At 39.3% G+C, this 18137-nt stretch overlaps 1 protein-coding gene across 1 annotated transcript in view; it reads right to left on the bottom strand.

Moving 5' to 3' along the window:
* CPA6 (carboxypeptidase A6) overlaps positions 1-18137 on the bottom strand; it is an 82214-nt gene that overhangs the window by 15409 nt on the left and 48668 nt on the right. Inside the window, exons 3-6 of the mRNA XM_066180373.1 lie at positions 17185-17309; positions 13669-13783; positions 12628-12729; positions 11687-11791 (exon numbers count right to left, since the gene is read on the bottom strand). Of these exons, the coding sequence (XP_066036470.1) occupies positions 11687-11791; positions 12628-12729; positions 13669-13783; positions 17185-17309 (447 nt within the window). The remainder of the gene's footprint in view (positions 1-11686; positions 11792-12627; positions 12730-13668; positions 13784-17184; positions 17310-18137) is intronic.

Here is an 18137-nt window from a genome sequence, read left to right as displayed (position 1 = left end):
ACACACCACTTCCTTGATTTTTTACTGCTTTTCTCTTTTTAGACATTATTAACAAATTGAGCTCAGGTTCTGTCCCCATAGTGGGTATATACATACCAGTGATGATGAAATTGGCATGTGTTTGCATCTGTATTTTGTTTGCCATTCTTTTGCTGTCAGTTACATCTGCAATTATGCATTTCGTTACACTGGGCTATTTACTATGTTTTAAACTGCAATGCTGTAAGACTAAAATCTTTAAAACACTTTTAAAAATCATCTCCTTAAAATAACTACGTATGATTAATTAATGTAAGGTAATACACTGCTTAAAATTGCAGTAATGTATTTTGCATATTCTTCAGAGCCTTTCCAAATTTGCAAAAGTGGCATAACGAAAATATTTGAATTGAGACTTTTTAATATACAATATGTTTTAAATCCTGTGAAGAATATATTTTCCCTGTTAGGTGAAAGCACCACCATTTAAAAACCTAAACAAAATATAGGCAGCAAAATACCAAGTTTTACAGTGACTCTATGTTATTTTAATGCCTATTGTCATTGACAAAATACTAGAAGAGATTTTGGAAAGCATTATAGTCCCCAGTAATAATCCTCAAAATTGAAACGTTGGTTTAGAGCCAAGTATGTCATTCAATTCTGTTCTTTAAAGAATATATGGGGGTTTTAAAATAACTTTGTTACCCTTTTAGAGTAGTATTTGATTAAAAATATAGTGGATCTAGAGTGGCTTTCTTCTTTGAAAGCAAGCAGATAGTGTGAGTGAGACCACATTCACTCTTTCCGCCGAGAATACTTTGTCTTTCGTACTGCTTTTATCTGGTTTTTTTTTTTTGATGTATGTAATCAGGCAACACAGTTTAATCTTTGGCAACGAGCCTTACAGTGACCAAGGTGTGTCCTTGCTGGAGCAAAGCCCACAACTTTCCTTTTGTGACGTGAGTCTGAGTCCTCCCAGCACTGGTCATGTGAACCAGCTCCCCTGCCCGCCCCGGCAGTGCTGAAAGGTTCTTTCTCTGCTGTGACACGAGCAAGGCGAATACAAACCATTAGTGAATTAACTCGCTGTAGTTTGCAGAGAGCTCTAGGAATATGGGTTGATTCTGCTTCCCCATCGTACAATCAATAGCAGCTTTGCTGCTGAATGTGCAGAGAGCCAGGCCGGCCCGATAAACGCTGAATCGTGTTATTAAGTGAGTGAACAGATGATAGAGGAACACTGCCAACACCGTGCAAGCAATCTGCCTGGGGGGTGGGGAAAGGACCAGTGATTAATAGGATGGGGCTCGATCATCTGGATCAGCTGAGTGATGGTTGCTGATAGAGCTATACAGGCTTAGGCTGGCTGAGGATATGGTCCACAGGACATTTAATTTAGGGGACGAAGTAAACAAAAGAGCTATATTGTAAACTGCCAAGGCTATAAAGGGAAGAGTGTAAAACGGATTTAGGATGCAGTTAGGCTTTTTATAAAATCAGGGGATTGACTGAGAAGGACAAAGCAAGGAGACAGGGTTGGGAGAAACTCTGAAATCCCAGTTGAGCTTAATAAGGATTTGCTATCCCACAATTAATTATTATTAAGTTTAAGGTAACAATCAGCTTTTGCTGCTTCTGATTCTGAATCAAACAATTATACTGAATTAAACAGTTACTATTTGAGCACAAGGAATTGACTCCATTTACTGCTCTGCCAGAAATTGCACAAAACTGCTTCTGGCAAAACAGGATTAACTCTTCTGTGCCATTATTAAGATATCAGTTAAAACATCTTTTCTGACAGTAACACACAGTATTTTACTTTTATCTGCACATGTTACACTTCAGCAGGCTGACACTATGGTCTACCATTTAGGCCACTTCATTGCCACTTTATCAGTTTGGCAAGTTAGTAATTAGCTCTGTCTCTGCACTTGGAAACAGTACAGCTTTTTATCTCTGTTTTCCCTTTTACTGCTAGTGTCCTGCTTTGGCATTCAAATCACAAGCAGAGTGGTAAGCCCATTATTAAAGCTAAGATACAGCCAAGTATTTAAAAACAAATGGCTTAAGACAAAGGGTCAAATTTTCAAGGCTGAAGCTTGAACTGTGTCCAATTTATCTTTTTTTGTTTAATACAAAGCAAAACCTTCCTTCCTCTTTGAAGGCATTTACCACAGGAGAAACCCACAAACAACTGAGAAAGAGGAGTGTGCTGCAACTACTCCTCAACACCCGTAAAAAGTCTGACAAGAAGGATCTGCAGAATCCCAAAGACTTGATTATGTAGCTCCTTCAGGATGCAAATGGAAAAGAGCTGAAGCACAGAAGAGGCAGAGGGATGATGGTGGGATTGACATGTTAGCCATTCCAGGAATCTTTTGCAAGGCTGGGACCACTGAAGCAAGGGCAGGATCTTGTGGGGAAAGAAAATGCATAATTAATTACACAGATCTTAGTAGAAACTGGAGAGACAACTTCTTGGTTCCACTCAGAGTGGTAGTACGAAAAGCAAAAAAGAAAATCCTCTTAGATGCCAAACAAGTCAAGAACTGCCTATCTGGGAAAAAAAAGGCCTGAGTTATTCTGAAGCACTGTGAATGCTTCAGAATTCAGCAACACAGATTTCTTTACTAGTATTTGCATGAAATTAGTACCCAAAATACAGGCCTCTGAAAAATGTAGTTATTGAATTTTACATCCTAATTGTGTTGCTCCATGGTACTACATATTGAGGGAAACTCAAGAGAACTCACTTGAATACAAGGTTTAATTAAATTTTTGAGACACAATTAAATACTTAAGATACAAACAATTGCCTGTAGTTCCATTTCTGGAACAAATAAATTGTCCAACATATGGAATTTTCTTTCACAGTCCTTTTTCATGCTCAGTATGTGCATGTGTGTGCACATACTGAGCTCAGTGTTTCTGCATATCAGCAGTTTTACTGAGGCCCTAATTACTCAGTACCATCATACAGGAGTGGACTGCTAAACTACAGAGCAGAATTTCTTCCTTAGGGCAATTAATGTGTTGGAACAGCAATGTGAATTCTTTTCATGCCTTGAAAAAGAACATATCCAACAGCTTAAAAGCCTTCAGGGGGTAGAATCTGAATGTCCTAGTGACGAATACTTAAATAGGAATTTACAGGAGCAAGTGTCATTGAAGAATTCCTATTATAGGCACAGTCCAGCTGCAATGTTACTTTTCTTTTATTGAGATCTACTCACATTGTGAAAAATTAATAGCTGCAAGTAAAATGAAAGCAGTTTTTACCTTCTTAAGGTCATGGGTAGGCAGGAAGATGCAGCTCAGTAGCTGATAGTGCACACAAAAAATTATGCAGTACTTACATTCTTTTGGAAAAGGAAAACTGAAAACAATTTCAGCTGGGTTTTTTTATTTGTTATCGTGAAGGTGTAACAGCAAAGGAAAGAACCTTCCCTAAACTGTCTTATTGTTGAATAAAACCTGGGAAATTCCACCATGGATCAAAAGAGACAGAGATACTTAACAGCATAAAAATGGTTTGCCACAGTTGCCTTTAAAACAATGCATCACATGCCTCGTTGTGGTGGTACCACGGTACTGCACTCCATCTTTTTGGCATTGGCTTAGATTTTATCCATTAAGAAAAGAAAAGAAAGGGGAAAAAAAAAAAAAGAGAGAAGAAAAAAAAATTGCTACTGAGGCCCTGGATTAGGAAACTCTTGTTGATAGTGTTCACTGCTACTTTATTTTCCTTCCCCTCAGAAGTGGTGCAGATTTTCAGTAGCAAGCATGTGCTAGAGAGATGCAGATACCAAGAGAGAAGTGGTGTATAGGATGGCTGCCAAAAAAAAAAGGGAACACATTCAGAACTGAAACAGCTGTGGAGTGGAAGGGAGACGTTGAGTAGAAGCAGAAACTACTACACGTAGGTGTGAATACTGCACATGAACTTCAAACGGCAGGAACAGCATTTGCAGGATGGAAAAAATCATGAGGATAAAACAAATTCTGCATTGGTACCAGTGCCTCTTGCTGCTGAAAGGCTGATGAATGAAGTGCTGAGTGAAGAGGCTGGAAGAGGTGATCTCTCTGATGAAGAAAAAACAAATAGTGTTTCAGGCAGAAGCACTGGACAGAGAAGAATGAATTAGCTAAAGACAAGTAAGGCTGAGTGTTTCAAATATAGATACTGCAGGATGAAACAGATGGATTTTTTCCTCCAGATAATGAATATATAGGGAGCACTCAGAGAAGTCCATTTTTTTTCCTGAAATCAGGCAGCTAAAAAACAGCTGGGAAGATTAGAATCTGGTAAACAATAAAAATTAAGCTCCAAGGATTGTATTGTGTTTACTCAAAGAGCTGCAGACATTCGTGGAGAGATTGTCACCAGATGACTGGTCCTTCAAGGTGAAAAAAGCCCAGTTTTTGTGGTGCAGTCACCACTGGCACCTGTGAAGGAGGCTGCAGGGAGGTCAAACAGCCCTGGGAAGCTTCTGACTCTCCTAAACCAAGGGTAAACTAAAAATTTATCAGCAAAAAACAGATAGGAAGATTTCACAGAGTAAGAAGATGCAATTATTTAAAAAGCAACAAACATTTTCTGTTGAGCCAACATCAACTAAAGAGCTTTAGCTGAAGGGAACAGACTTTGGAAAGAAAGAACAGCTGAAGGATGAAAGGAAAAAAAACTATAGGTACAATGTTGGTTTTGGCTTTGCATGCCTCTCATTCACTTTGGAATATTTCAAATTATTTCAAAAGCTCTTCAGACTTTTGAGGCCCATCAGTCAAAGATACTTTAGGAACAGTGGCATACCTGTACCCAGGAAAGGACTGGCACAAATGTTTGATTTATCTGGAGAGGCAGTCAAGTCCTTTTTTTCTTTCCTCTGTGGTTCAAAATTTCCACTTGGTGAACTCCAAAAAATGGAGGTGGAAAGCCTATCACACCCGGTGGAACACATTGTCTCAAAGAATAACTAAATATAGGTATAATGAGCATCCTTTGAATTAATCTTAGTCTGAAACCCTGGGATGTGGGAACACAGCATTTCAGTTGTACCTGTTCAAAAGACTTTAGTTGGTTGACAAGTGATAGATCAAGTGTATACTTTTTAGGAAACATTACTGTGTTGCTTCACATAACTGTCTTACACACCCCCAAGATCAGACTATTTCTGAAGTGGGTGAAAAAATGGTATCTGAATTTGATAATTAGGCAGTATTTCAAGGCTTTGGTAGTTATGGATAACACAGAGAAAGAGATTTTCTAAATCCTAAAGGACTACTGGTTTTGATGGAGCGCAGCAAGACCCAGCAATGATCCAGAATGTGAAGCTGTTTTCCTGACAGTGTGGGCTTCAGCACTGGAATGAATGACTGAGTGCTGCTCTGACTGTCGATGCAGAATATTCCAGATGTTTTGTCCATCAGGACATAGACTGTGGAATTTTGTAGAATAAGTGCTGCACTGGCTTTCAGCAGATCTTAGAGTAAGAATACTTACAGCTTTATTGCCTTCTGACCACATGGCCTGAACAGTGCAGAAGAAAAGCCAACCCTTTTTAACACTGTCTGAGTCTCCTGCTTGGCCCTGCATCTGAGTTCACTGTCGTCCTGACTGAGTTCTGCGTTTGTGCTATTCCTTTAGCTAGCTGCTCTCAAGCACTTCATAAACGTTTTTGAGGAAGCATCTGAGGTCTTGAACACTGCAAAATTCCTGGTAAAGACTGCTCTCTGGGGCCTGGTCCACAAGCCTAATGGCTGGCTAATTGGCAGTATGCATCCCATATGCATCCCACGAGGTGACTCATAAATCAGTCTCAAGCTGAGAATAGTGGGGGCAGATGTTGCCACTTTGCTTCTTAGACAGTCTGTGTGTCTCTCTTGGCTCATTATTATGGAGTGAAAAGACGGGTTTCTAGCCTGGTTTTGGAATAAATCAGTACCAATGTCAGCATGAAAAAAAAACCCAACAAACAACAAAATACCTCTGAGAGCTGCTCTCAGCCTTTAATTTCTTTTTCTGGGGCTACATGTTTGAGCCCTGGGAGCATGATGAAGTCCAAATGCATAATCGGGAATAATTTGGGAACTCAAATAATTGTGATCATTGTTGAGGATGGGAGAAGAAGGTGGTGAAGGTCACAGCAGTTCCAAAGTATGAGGCTATTTTCACCCTCATTTGAGGCCCTGAACGAGGCCACTCCTTTAGGGAGACACTCTTGATCTTGATGGACATTTCCCTTACAGCTGTAGTCTTTAGAACATTTTTTCAAGAACAATCAGTGCATGCTTCTTGAAGATTTTTAATTACATTTCTTGAATTTTTTAATCTTGAAATACAAATTCCTGCATCAGAAATAAAGAATAACACACCTCAAAGTCACATCTCAACTATGCTGTTTTCTGAAAATATTGTATGAAAGACATCTCAAGGTTATACATCATTGAAATGGATCAAATGGCAGCATTTATTAGAAGGAAGAAAGTCAAACCAGATGTAATGGGAATCCTCATCTGCTTTCACTAAAACTGAAACAGAATCTAGTTTTGATGTTAATTTGAATAGCAGCCTGTGAACCATATTTCAGATTTTTTAAGAAATGGTAAAATCCTAAATTTGAGGTTTGGATAATTTGATAGCTGAATTCTGCTTCTCTTCTCTCAGTGAATAAGAGTTGAATGTTCTTATTTAACATATGTAAATATATAATTGCATTTTTGCAAAATGGCTATAGGTATTACATCTTTGTTTCTGTGAGGGCTATTTAATTCTGGATAAATACATGATATATCTGATTTTTGTTTCTAAAGTCCACTGCTTTCTACAAAGTAATTACACATAATAGAGCATCTTTCAGTTCATAATATTTACTAACACATATTAATGTATTAGATCCCCTGTAGCCTTTTTAAAATTCTAGCTAGGCTAACAAACCTTTCTTCTTCTTCTTCTTCTTCTTCTTTTCCTTAAGTCTCTTGCTGTGGACACAAGTTCTGGGTTCATTTATCTTTGCAGGTTACCTTCAAAGTAGCCCACATGTAATCAGTTCCATTTCCTTTTACAGTTTGTTTTGCTTCCCTACTCCACCACAGGTCTTGTAATGTTTCCACTATCAGTGCCCTTTTCCCATCCCTTTCCAGCTGAGTAAGGCCTGAACTGGGCGAGATTCCACTGTAACCTGACTGCTATTTCACTACAGTACAGGTGCAGATGCATCTCTGTGGCTTATTAGCAGGTCCCTAAAACTCTGGTCCTGGGTGTGTCCCCTTTCTTGACTTGAAACTCCATGACAATGCGGTGGAGCTTGTCAGAGGCGACCAGTGCAGCTAATCCTGACAGAACATCTGATTATCTTTAACCAGAGCCTACAGACATTTAGGGGCGCCTTCCACAGAAACAAACAGCGATGTTGTTATTAACATCAGACCTACAGAACGCAGAGCCAAGGCTAGAGATCATTCTGGAGTAGATTATAAGAGAAAAACCCAAAACACACAGAAAACCAAACAAAATCCACAACTCCCCAAACCATAGTCTTTGCTCTCCTTCTGTTTCAAACTGTGAGTAGACTGCTTTTGTACTTTGAATTATATTATCACATAATATCCAGTGCATTCTTTCACTTTTAAATCTGTAACTTCTGTGTATTTCTTTCTCTAGTTCTTATTTTCTTTCTCTCTAATTATTATAACTGCCCAATTACAGAACAAGCCTGCATAGCAGGCAGCCTCTTGCCTTCCCATGCTCCAGCCTTACATCCTCGCTCCCCAAGTCTGATCTGCTTTAGTCTGTTTTGCATTTCTAAGTAGGTGGGAGCCAGGTCCAGTTTAGCTGAACAATTCCAGATTCTTTGTAGAAAGCGGGGAGCTGCTGCCATACCCAGGAGAAACCCATGAGGAGCTGCTCAGTGCCACCTCCCCCTTTTGGAGGTGCTCCCCTGCTGCTTGCAGCAAATCCACTGTCATGCAGAAACTGCCGCTTCTATCTTGAAAGCAAGATACTGAGGGTTCCCAAATTGAACAGGAGTTTTTGGTGAAGTTTGAGGCACCCAGTCTGAGGCTTGAATGTTCAGTGACATTCATGCACAGAGGGTTTTCTTCCTAAGCTAAATTGCTTGAAAAGCCTTCTTGTACACAGGGACATGGTTATACTACAATAAAAATAAGTTTCAGAGATCACAGGGTGAAGAGAAAGCTTGGTAAGACATTTCAGGCTGCCTGCATAGCAAAGGAATGCATCTATGCTGTTCCTGCTAGAAAAGGAACCAACATCATGTAAATCCGGGATTTCTTCTTGCTTGCCTTAAATCAATGGACTTGTGGTGCTATTCCTCAGAGTCAACAAACTGCCAGGAAAAATCTGTTTCCAAGCTGACAGCCCTTTCTCAGAACTGCCCGTAAGTACCAGGGAGGATGGAAAACTGGGCTGCCAGGCTGCAGAGGTGCTTAAGGGAGGAGTTTGCCAGCAGAAGAGAATTGCAGAGTTTGAAGTGCAGAAAGCCCTTCAGTTTTCCCAGAGTTCTTACTAAAAATTTATAATTCATACAGTGAGAAAAGTAATATCCTAAACCAAGTCATCTAATCATCTTGTCTCTCCTCCTTAGCCAGTCTTTTTTAATATGATGATGGAGACTACGAGCATAATGTATTCTCTTCCTGATGCTTTTTGCTTTAATGCTGGATTGAAATACTGCTCTGAGAAGGGATGGGCAGACAAAGGTGGTACATTTTTGTAGTCTGAAGGAACTCTGTGGAGACTACTTTTAATCCAGGAAAATGTTTTTACATAATTAGAGAGGCAGCCTTACAAGCTACTCTCTGAAGAGCTCAAATAACAACCAGAAGGTTTTTATATACACACCCACAGCCTATAATGTGCTATAAGGTCTACAGAGAAATCTTATGATTTTTACCCTACTGCCACATTGTACTGCTTTGTGGGAAAACTTTGCTAAGGGAGAGGAATTTAAAAAATAGGCTTCCCACCAATGCCTTTCTGTCCCAGCTTCCCTCCTTACTGCAGCATGTTCTCCTGGGTAGGAAAGCTGCTCAGATACTTCAAGTTAGTTCACCTTTACATTAACAGGAGTCTTAATAAGACACACCATAACTGCACACTGAAATTTAGAAACGAGCTCCTGAATCTCATTTAGCCTATTTGTGATGACAGGCTCATCCAAACAGAAGTGGCCTCACTATTTCTGTATTTTCCCTATACACTGTTGTGACAGCCGAGGGAAGGCCACACATGATTATATGATCATGTCAGCATTAGGGTGTTGATGTTGCAGAAGTTTACTCTCACAAAAACAGAGGAGGTATTAATACATTTTAGAATTACACAGTGATGGGTGGGAAGGAAAGTGAGAAAATTGTGTGTTTATAGGAAGAAGCTTGTAAAAGCATATTGCAACCCTGATTTTGTGCAAAAAATGGTATGCAAAGTACTCAAAGCACATCTGTGGGGGTATTTTTAAGCCACTTTTGACTTCTGCCAATCACATTGCTAGGTAGTCTCCATTGTGCAGCTAATGTCTCATCTTGAACAAAAGTTTGTTGGCTAGGGGAGATGGCAACATCCTGTAAACATATAAGACATCTGTAATGAATCTCAAATTAGAAGTGTTTAAGTATTGACATTAAAAAACAAAAAAGAAAAATATAAACAAACAAACAAACAAACAAAAAACAAAAAAAAAAACCACCAAAAACCCAGAACCAAAACAGAACCAGACAATTTGGAAGCAAAATTCCAATTCCATTTGATTTCACCTCTCATTTGAAAACTGCAAAGGGATAAATATGGAGACTAAATACTAGACATCAAAAATAAAGGGAGAATAAACCAAATAAGATAGAATCAAAGAAACATTGGAATAACTTGTTTTTCAGATAATACGAAGTCCATCATTTCAGGTGAAATCCATCTATGAAGAAGAACAGTCAGCAGATCAATCCCTAGCTATGAGACTGGTGTCACTGGCAGAATTTTGGGGGTTTTGATCATGGGTTGGTTTACACAACATCAGGCTTCCCAGTGATATAGGGTGTACTTGTCACAAAGGGGGAAAAGGATCTTTGATCACAAGTTAAGAGGTCTCATTGAAAGAGCTTTAAACTGGATTTAAAGGTGGAAGAGGATAAAACCAGGCCTGTTAGAGATAAACTTGGGGGCATCCCACAGATGTTTGAGGGATGTTGTTTTAGTAAGGTCCTTCAGCCTGCCATCACAGTGGGGGCTGGGATGGAGATCCATGCAGCAGCAAAGACAGAAGGGTTATTCGTGTTAGAAACCATGGAAGTGCCTAAAAATGGTCATGTAGGAATTAGGGCTTCTTCCCTGCAGAAGGCATTCGGATCAGTAGCCCAACTGAAGCACATCTATACACATAGGATGGGCAACAAACAGGAACTGGAAGCCATTGCACAGCGGAAAAACTATGATAGTTGCCATCATGGAAACATGGTAGATGAATTCTTGACAGATTGAGACCAACCGTTCAGAAAGGCCAAGTGCCAGATCCTGCACTTGAGTCACAGAGACCCCATGCAGTGCTACAGGCTGAGGGAAGAGTGGCTGGAAAGATGCTCACTGGAAAAAGACCTGGGGGTGCCAGTCGACAGCAGCTGAACATGAGCCGCTGTGTGCCAGGTGCCCAAGAAAGCCAATGGCACCTGGCCTGCGTCAGCAATAGCATGGCCAGCAGGAGCAGGGCAGGGATGGTCCCCCTCTACTCTGCACTGGTGAGGCCACACCCTGAGTGCTGTGTTCAGTTTTGGGCCCCTCATTACAAAAGACATTGAGGCTCTGGAGTGAGTATGGAGAAGGGAATTGAAGCTGGTGGAGGTCTGGAGCACAAATGTGATGTAGAGCAGCTGAGGGATCTGAGGGTCTTTAGAGAAAAGGAGGCTCACAAGAGTTTTTATTGCCCTCTACAACTATCTAAGAGGAGGCTGTAGCCAGGTGGGAGCTGGCCTCTCATCTCAAGTAACAAGTGATGGTAAAAGAGGAAATGGCCTCAAGCTGAGCCAGGGGAGGCTTAGATTGGATACTGGGAAAAATTTCTTCACTGACAGGGTTGTCAAATATTGGAACAGGCTGTCCAGTGAAATGTTTGTCACCATCCCTGGAGGCATTTAAAGATGTGTAGATGTGGCACTTGGGGTGATAGCTCATTGGTGGACTTGGCAGTGTTAGGTTAACTGTTGGACTTGATGAGCTTTAAGCTCCTTTCAAACCTAAACAATTCTGTGATTCTATTTTGTGATTCTGTGACTTTAGTTTTCTATTCTTATGTAATTATACAAAAGAGAAATGTCTCTTTTAAATGAAGTTCTTAAAACAAAGATACTGCTGAACTGATTTGAAGCAGTACACACTGGCACTGATTTACCTGGGCCATTACCAAAATTACTGAAAATGTTCACACCTTAAGGTCTTGAAATAAAATCCTACTTCATATCTCTGCCAGTATGTGTCTGGCATATTTTTGTCCTGTGCCTAGTTGTGTCTGGCTGTCACTAACAGCTTTGTTTATTAAGCACTTAAGCATTCCATAAATAATAAGAAAAAAAAAAAAAAGAGAGGTATCATAGCTAGTTATTTTCCATATTGGTAGTGTGTTAGATCTGCTACAGCAAAAATGCAAAGTTTATTTAACAGAAGGAACTGAATGACTGTAAATTTTAGAACACTTACTTCTTTCACAAACCACTGGCAAAAGGCTGGGCCAATCCACTCTCTTGCATGAATCCCACAGTCTATCCAGACAGCTTTCTTGTAGGGCCGGGATCTTTTACCTAACTTGAAGTGTGAATATTCACAAAACACCAATAGATCCCATCACATTAGTGAAAACACAATAATGAGAAGAAAATAGAACATGAGAGAGACTAAATAATTTTGACTTTCCTCATATAAAGGAACACAAATTTGCTGTTTTAAAAGGTATGGCCAAGATAATGGTAGGCAGGTATGCCAAGATAATGAGGCTGACTTATGGAAAAAAACTGTAGGAGAAGTGAGATCTGTAAGTTCCCATTTATAAGGAATGGTTATCACATGGAGTAGGGTGAGGAGCTATGACACTGCATGAATTGCATTATAATGAATCAAATTTTCAGACTCTTCAATAGGAGAGCAAGAGAAAATACATCGAAAGTAACATTTTTTGCATCTTGCTGACACACTCTAATTTGTGGTCCTAATCATGTGAGTTGAGAGCACACAGCCCTGAAATTTTGTCTGTAGCTAAAGAAGAAGCATATGTGGCACATGCTCTGAAGGGCTCCACAGTCCTCTGGGCTCCCTCTCCAGAATAACTGCTCTCCTAGTTGTCTATAAACAAAAAGCTTTCCAATCCCCTTAAATCCAAATCCTACTAATTGAACTTGTCCTGATATCTTTCTCCATGCATATCCAATCCAGGTAAATAGGATTTGGCTATTAGTTTTCCAGCTTTTTTTCCCCTTTTTTAATTAAACATGACATTCAGAGAGATACTTAGATTTTAGCAACTCATCCTTAGGAAACACTGTTAAGCTGTGTCTCACCATATACACCAATATGCTGTGACATAAATAACAGTGTCTGTCCCTGATTCCAGATTTTAGTCTCATTAATGACTATTTAATCTTTACCTTGAGTACATACAGTTGTCTCCCTTCATAGGATTTTCCAACAGTGAACATGTGAACAAGATCTGAATAAGTTCTATTCAAATAATGCATCCAGTCCTCAATCTGCAAACACAGAAATAAAATCATTGCTTCAACCTTTGCATTTCATGGGAAGAAACTGTAATACATTTATTGAGCTCAGCTCTCAATCCTCTATTTTTTGATTTTCCCATAGTTTATATTTTTTCTCTTGTTTGTGTGCTTTTGTTTTCACACTTTAACCATTATTTGGCACTCATAGCTCTATAGCCAGAGGCTGGATGCAACCTTCACATGGGATTTTTTTTCCCACTTTATTGTTGGGTATTACTGGAATGCATAAGCTGTCCCTGAAAATATGGGGATGCAGCTAATCCACCACTGCCACTAAATATTACTGGAATGAAGGAAGAAGGTCTGTGTTTTTGCCTGCCAGAACACAATGGCAAGCAGGTTGACATGCAGGACTCAGTGCTACCTGCAGTATTTGTTTCACAGGCACCAGGTCTTGTGGTGTAGCACTCTTCATGCTCAGCCTAGTGACTTTGTTTTGGTGAAGACTGAAATTGTACATGTGAACACACTAAAATCAACAGGAATTATTTACACAGCCATCATTCAGGACAGTATTCCTCATAAATGAGTTTGTATCTAAGTGTTTTTACGTATTTGTACCTCCTGTGCAAACACTTAAACATTTACTTGTATTGCTTAATTAAATGACTTAGTGTGACCAATCACTCATTGAAATATCTTATTCCACTAGAGTATAAGACCTACTCTAAAAACAAAACTCACATGCTCTGAAAGATGTATCTAAAGATAAGTCTTGAATACAAATATTATATATATTTTTTTATTATTATTTTTTTTTTCCAAGGAAGTGCCTATTTTTGAAGAAGAAACACTTAGAACACTCCTGAAGACAGACAGGTAACCAAAACTTGTAGAGAGAATGAAACCTCAGCCTCACTAAATACAACATTGCAGTAGATAAGAGGAACAATATGAATTTTAATGCACCTCTTCCAGGGAGTGGTACACTTCATAGTTATACCCAGAGAGGGACCTTCGATTCCTATGGGACCTCCCTCCAGTTTGGTTTTCTATTGCTTCCTGTAGGTCTGATATGAGAATCCTAGGTGAAAAAAAATAGTGGTATTACTGAAAAATGGGAAGAACACACAAGCCAAATCAGAACAACCATCATGTTTAGAAGAAATATAGCAGAAGTTAAACCATCCTGACTTGACTTCACCGGTTACTTTTTGACAATAGAATGATTCAGGCTCACTTGAATATAAGCTGCCAAATAAATACTCCATCTGCTTTGAAATGTAACAGTGCCTTCAGAAACACAATGAGCTTGTTAAATAAATAAAACAGAATGATGTAAATAATATAGCCAATGTGAAGAAGCACCCACTTTCATTTGTTTATGGAGCAGCATTTAATGTCTTCTTTTATAATTGAATTATACTATGTGATCATGGATCTTCAAAAACTGATTTCAAACCATTTCAAAAATATTTGTAAGCTTATGAAAACATGGACAGAGTTTCTCTTGGGAGTGGCATGGAACATTACATATAGCTATGAGTTGCAGAGGCAAAACAAAAAAATTAAGAACTTGATAGGATTATCATTCTGTCTGAAACAAGAAAAAACAGCAAACAAAAAATCTAAAGTGGGCTTTGTTTACATTATCTACTTTGCTGTAGTTGTTAGCCAGTTTTGTTAGGATAACATAGGAAAAATATGAAAAAAAACTAAGTGAAATTTAAATATGCTTGCATAAAAAGTGAGAGGTTCTTTGCATTAAGAGCAAAATGCAGAAAGAGTTGTGTAAGCTGAAACTTTCTTGTTTTATGGCAAAAACAAATAATAACACAAATACAAAATTATAACATGGAAAACGTCTAAAACTAATTATAATTAAGTAGTTGAAGCATCCATCCATCCCACCAGACAGCAGCAGAAGCTGGGAATATTGTCACAGAGATCTGTAACAACATTACTGTAAAATTGAGAGTCATCCTTGTATGCCCCCTTCTCCTAAAGCATGGCAATGTGTAATCACCATGCCATTAATTCACCATTCCCATAAAAAGACAGTCACATTCAACCTTTTACATTTTTATAGGCATTAGCTTCCGTGATTGGAAAATAATGGAAAGAAATGGCATTTACTCTGCTCCTAACTCAGCTGTGCAGCAGATGCCTCAAAGGTAATAGGTCTATCTACATATAGAATCAAAGTAAAGGTTACTCTCATCATGTATTAGTGAAGTAGTTGTATAATTAGGAATTACATTGTTCTACATCAGCAACATTCATTAAGCAAACTAAAGGATTATAGTCTTGACTTGCAAGGTGCTATATATACCATAAGACCAGTACTGTAAAGCTGACTAAAGGAATGATTTTATTCAAGTCATCAGGGCATCTAATATTAAAAAAATGCTGGACTGCATTGCAGAATTCTGATTAGTATAAGCACCTACCAGAATCAAGCTTACTCTGTTAACTTATGCATCTGTGCTCTAAATGAGATTTGATAATTTTTCTTTACTTTTAAATGACTATGTACTGTGTTTGCTTATAACACAAAGGCCCTTAAGTCCCTCAGGTCAGAATGCTATGCAAGTGGCTTCTTTACGAGAAAACTACAACTGAGGCCACTTGGTGCAGAGAGTTTAGCTGATGCCTGGCTTGTTTTTGTGGCCATCTTGCCATGAAATCAAACCCTAAAAGAGATAAGCCTGTTTTACAGGCAAGTGCTGGTCATTATTAGGAATGCTGAAATGCTTCCTGACTTTGAAGATTTGTCATAATTTAGATAAACATCACTGCATCAAGCTGAAATTTTACCTGGAGATTGGCTCAGACTTTTCCAGGTATAAAAGGGATGTAGAAATTTACCTCCATTGTAGTGTGTGAGAAAAAAAAAAAAATTAAAAAGGTGAAAATCAGCCATGTGAAAAGAAGCTGTACAAAATCTTGGCTGTGGAGCTGCATTTCAGCTCAGGGCTGTGGTCCCCACCCCAGCTGTGCTATGGGCATGGCTGTGCTTGGCCAGCCTGCTTCTGCTGCTCCCTGACTATGGCTGTTACTGCTCTCCTGGTGGATCCTCCTGGCTCTTGTGGAGTTACATATCTCAGGAGGCTTGTCAGGACAAGCACATGCTTGTCCAGTCTTTGCAGGGTTTTGCTCCTAATGGCTGGGACCATCCAAAATGGGTAGCGAGGAGAATAAGAGGGAGAGCAAAGGACAAGTCTGGACCTGGTAAAATGCTGACCAGTTTCCTTCCAAGTGCACACAGCTTGTGTGCCAAAAGTCAGAGAGATTTTCTCTGTGGAAGATCAATCCAGTGTTGTGCTAGCATTTGTAGCATGTTTTTTGAGGTAAATTGCAGAGATGTTTTGCTCTGGCAGATTTGCTCTGCACATTTCTTTGCAACCCAAGCAGAGGTCTTCAAGTACAGAGAGTGTTTATAACACATATAAAATGTCCTTCTGTCATTTCATTAAAGCTGATTACTGTGAGCAGGAACAGCAGCAGACGTGAATACAACTGCTGGGTCACAGTAATTAGGGAACTTTTTTTTATAAGCACAGGAAAACAATTAGAAAAATCCCCATCTCAGTTTTAAACATAAACAAAACCAAAGCAGTGCTGAACCCACATGAAAGTCACTCTGAACTGCAGCTATGGACCTTGTGTACTTAATTTCCTTAATGTTTGTTTCTGTATTTTTAGAACAACTAATTAAGAAGAGAGCATTGTTATAATAAAAATGGGATTCTGATGAGTACTATACATATGTATACATAAATATATCTACAGTATGATTTACACCATCCTTTTATCCCTGAGAAATAAGTATAAATAACCTCATGTAGGTCTTTATTCAGCAAATGTTTGAGAGCTCATCCACTGATTATTCAGATGCTCAGGCATGTCATTGAGAAGGCTTTAAAGACAAGATCATTACTCTTGTCCAGTATATCATTTGGATAAATATGAAAGCATAAGTATACTCTAAAACTGCCTTGAAATTTTTAAGGAGCACTATAAATGATATGTGAACCTAAGTGTGCATTTGTACTGTATGATTTGCATTGGTCACTAGGAATGGAGAATAATAGAAATAGTTCTTGTATAATTGATGAAGAAGTTTTGCCTCTGGATTTGCAGCTCACTTGTAAATAAACCTTACTTGTGCTAAATAAAAAAAAGAGGCAAAGCAGGCTGCAGAATTAGTAATTACCAACCCTCTCTTAACAGATGTGATTTCACATACATTGAAAACACTTCAGCTTGACTCCAAAGGAGGACATTTAATTAAAGCTGCCTGCCTGTGGGAGATTTTCTGCTGTGCCATTAAAGTGGTTGTTTTCTTGGCAATGCCTAGCTGTCTGCCAGCCTAATTGCTGTGGTGTGGAGCGCATTTTGGAGCACACTTGGTGTGGTAGGTGCAGACCTGCCCTAAAGGCCATGTCTCTGGAGTGAGGCACAGGAAGTGAAGCACAGGCTTACGTGTACTGGATGTTTGCTTGCTGGAGGAAGGGCAGCAGGCTCCGCGTCGTGTTCCGCGGTACTCGCAAATCAGCGACGGTACCTTCGACAATGTGCTGGGGGCTGCTGGGCTGCCACAAGTCCACCTGTAGTGCAGGAACCAACCTGTAATTCACATGCATTCAGTGTAGGTGGGGAAGTCCAGGAGAAGGCATGCTTGAAGGTAGGGCAAACCCCCTAGGCATGGTAGAGACAATAAAACTGCATCAGCTGTTCCAGCTTGACACTCATGCTAATGGAGCAGATTTTGAGGACTGACTGTGTCCAGCTTACCACAACTCGCCTGGGAGATTTGCCAATGAGAACAGAGAACAGTCTTCAGAAATGCCTCCTCAAACAGATCAAAACAAAAGCTGCTTCCAGCTTCATGCATCTCCTCAGACTACTATACATTCCCAATGTATTAGCTCCTATGCAGTCCATGAGTCTTTTTTATTTTGCAAGGCATTTTCTGTGATCGCTAGGGCAGCAAAAAAATGCTAAAGAGATATAGAAAGCATAGCATGTACCAGTGTTGTTTGCAAAATGTACTCGAGTTATATCCTTGATAATAAGCTGATCAGAAGTCAGTAACAGGTCACCAAGACAATGAACACACAATAATTTTATATTAAATGTCAAAATAACATGATTAAGATAATCAGATTATGACAATCTTGTAAAAAATGATAGCTACTGAGCAATACCACTATTGTTATTGTGCCATCTGTATCTGCACATAACTAAGGGATGTTTCTTGTCCATTTTAACTTCCTTTTGTTGCCAAATCTGAAATACACTTGGATATTTTTGGCCAGGACATGAATTTTAAAGAAAGCAAGAAAATCAAAGGGATTTGAAACTCAGTGTTCTGCACCCTATCGGAATATAGTGTACTCTTCAACAGAGGTGAGCACAGTTCCTCCTCAGCCAGT

The sequence above is a fragment of the Chamaea fasciata genome, unplaced genomic scaffold (assembly GCF_029207755.1).
Source record: "Chamaea fasciata isolate MVZ Bird 193981 ecotype frontalis unplaced genomic scaffold, bChaFas1.0.hap1 SCAF_1, whole genome shotgun sequence".
Taxonomy (NCBI): Eukaryota; Metazoa; Chordata; class Aves; order Passeriformes; family Sylviidae; genus Chamaea; species Chamaea fasciata.
Note: the sequence above shows the minus strand (reverse complement) of the source record. Positions and strands in the feature narration are given on the sequence as shown.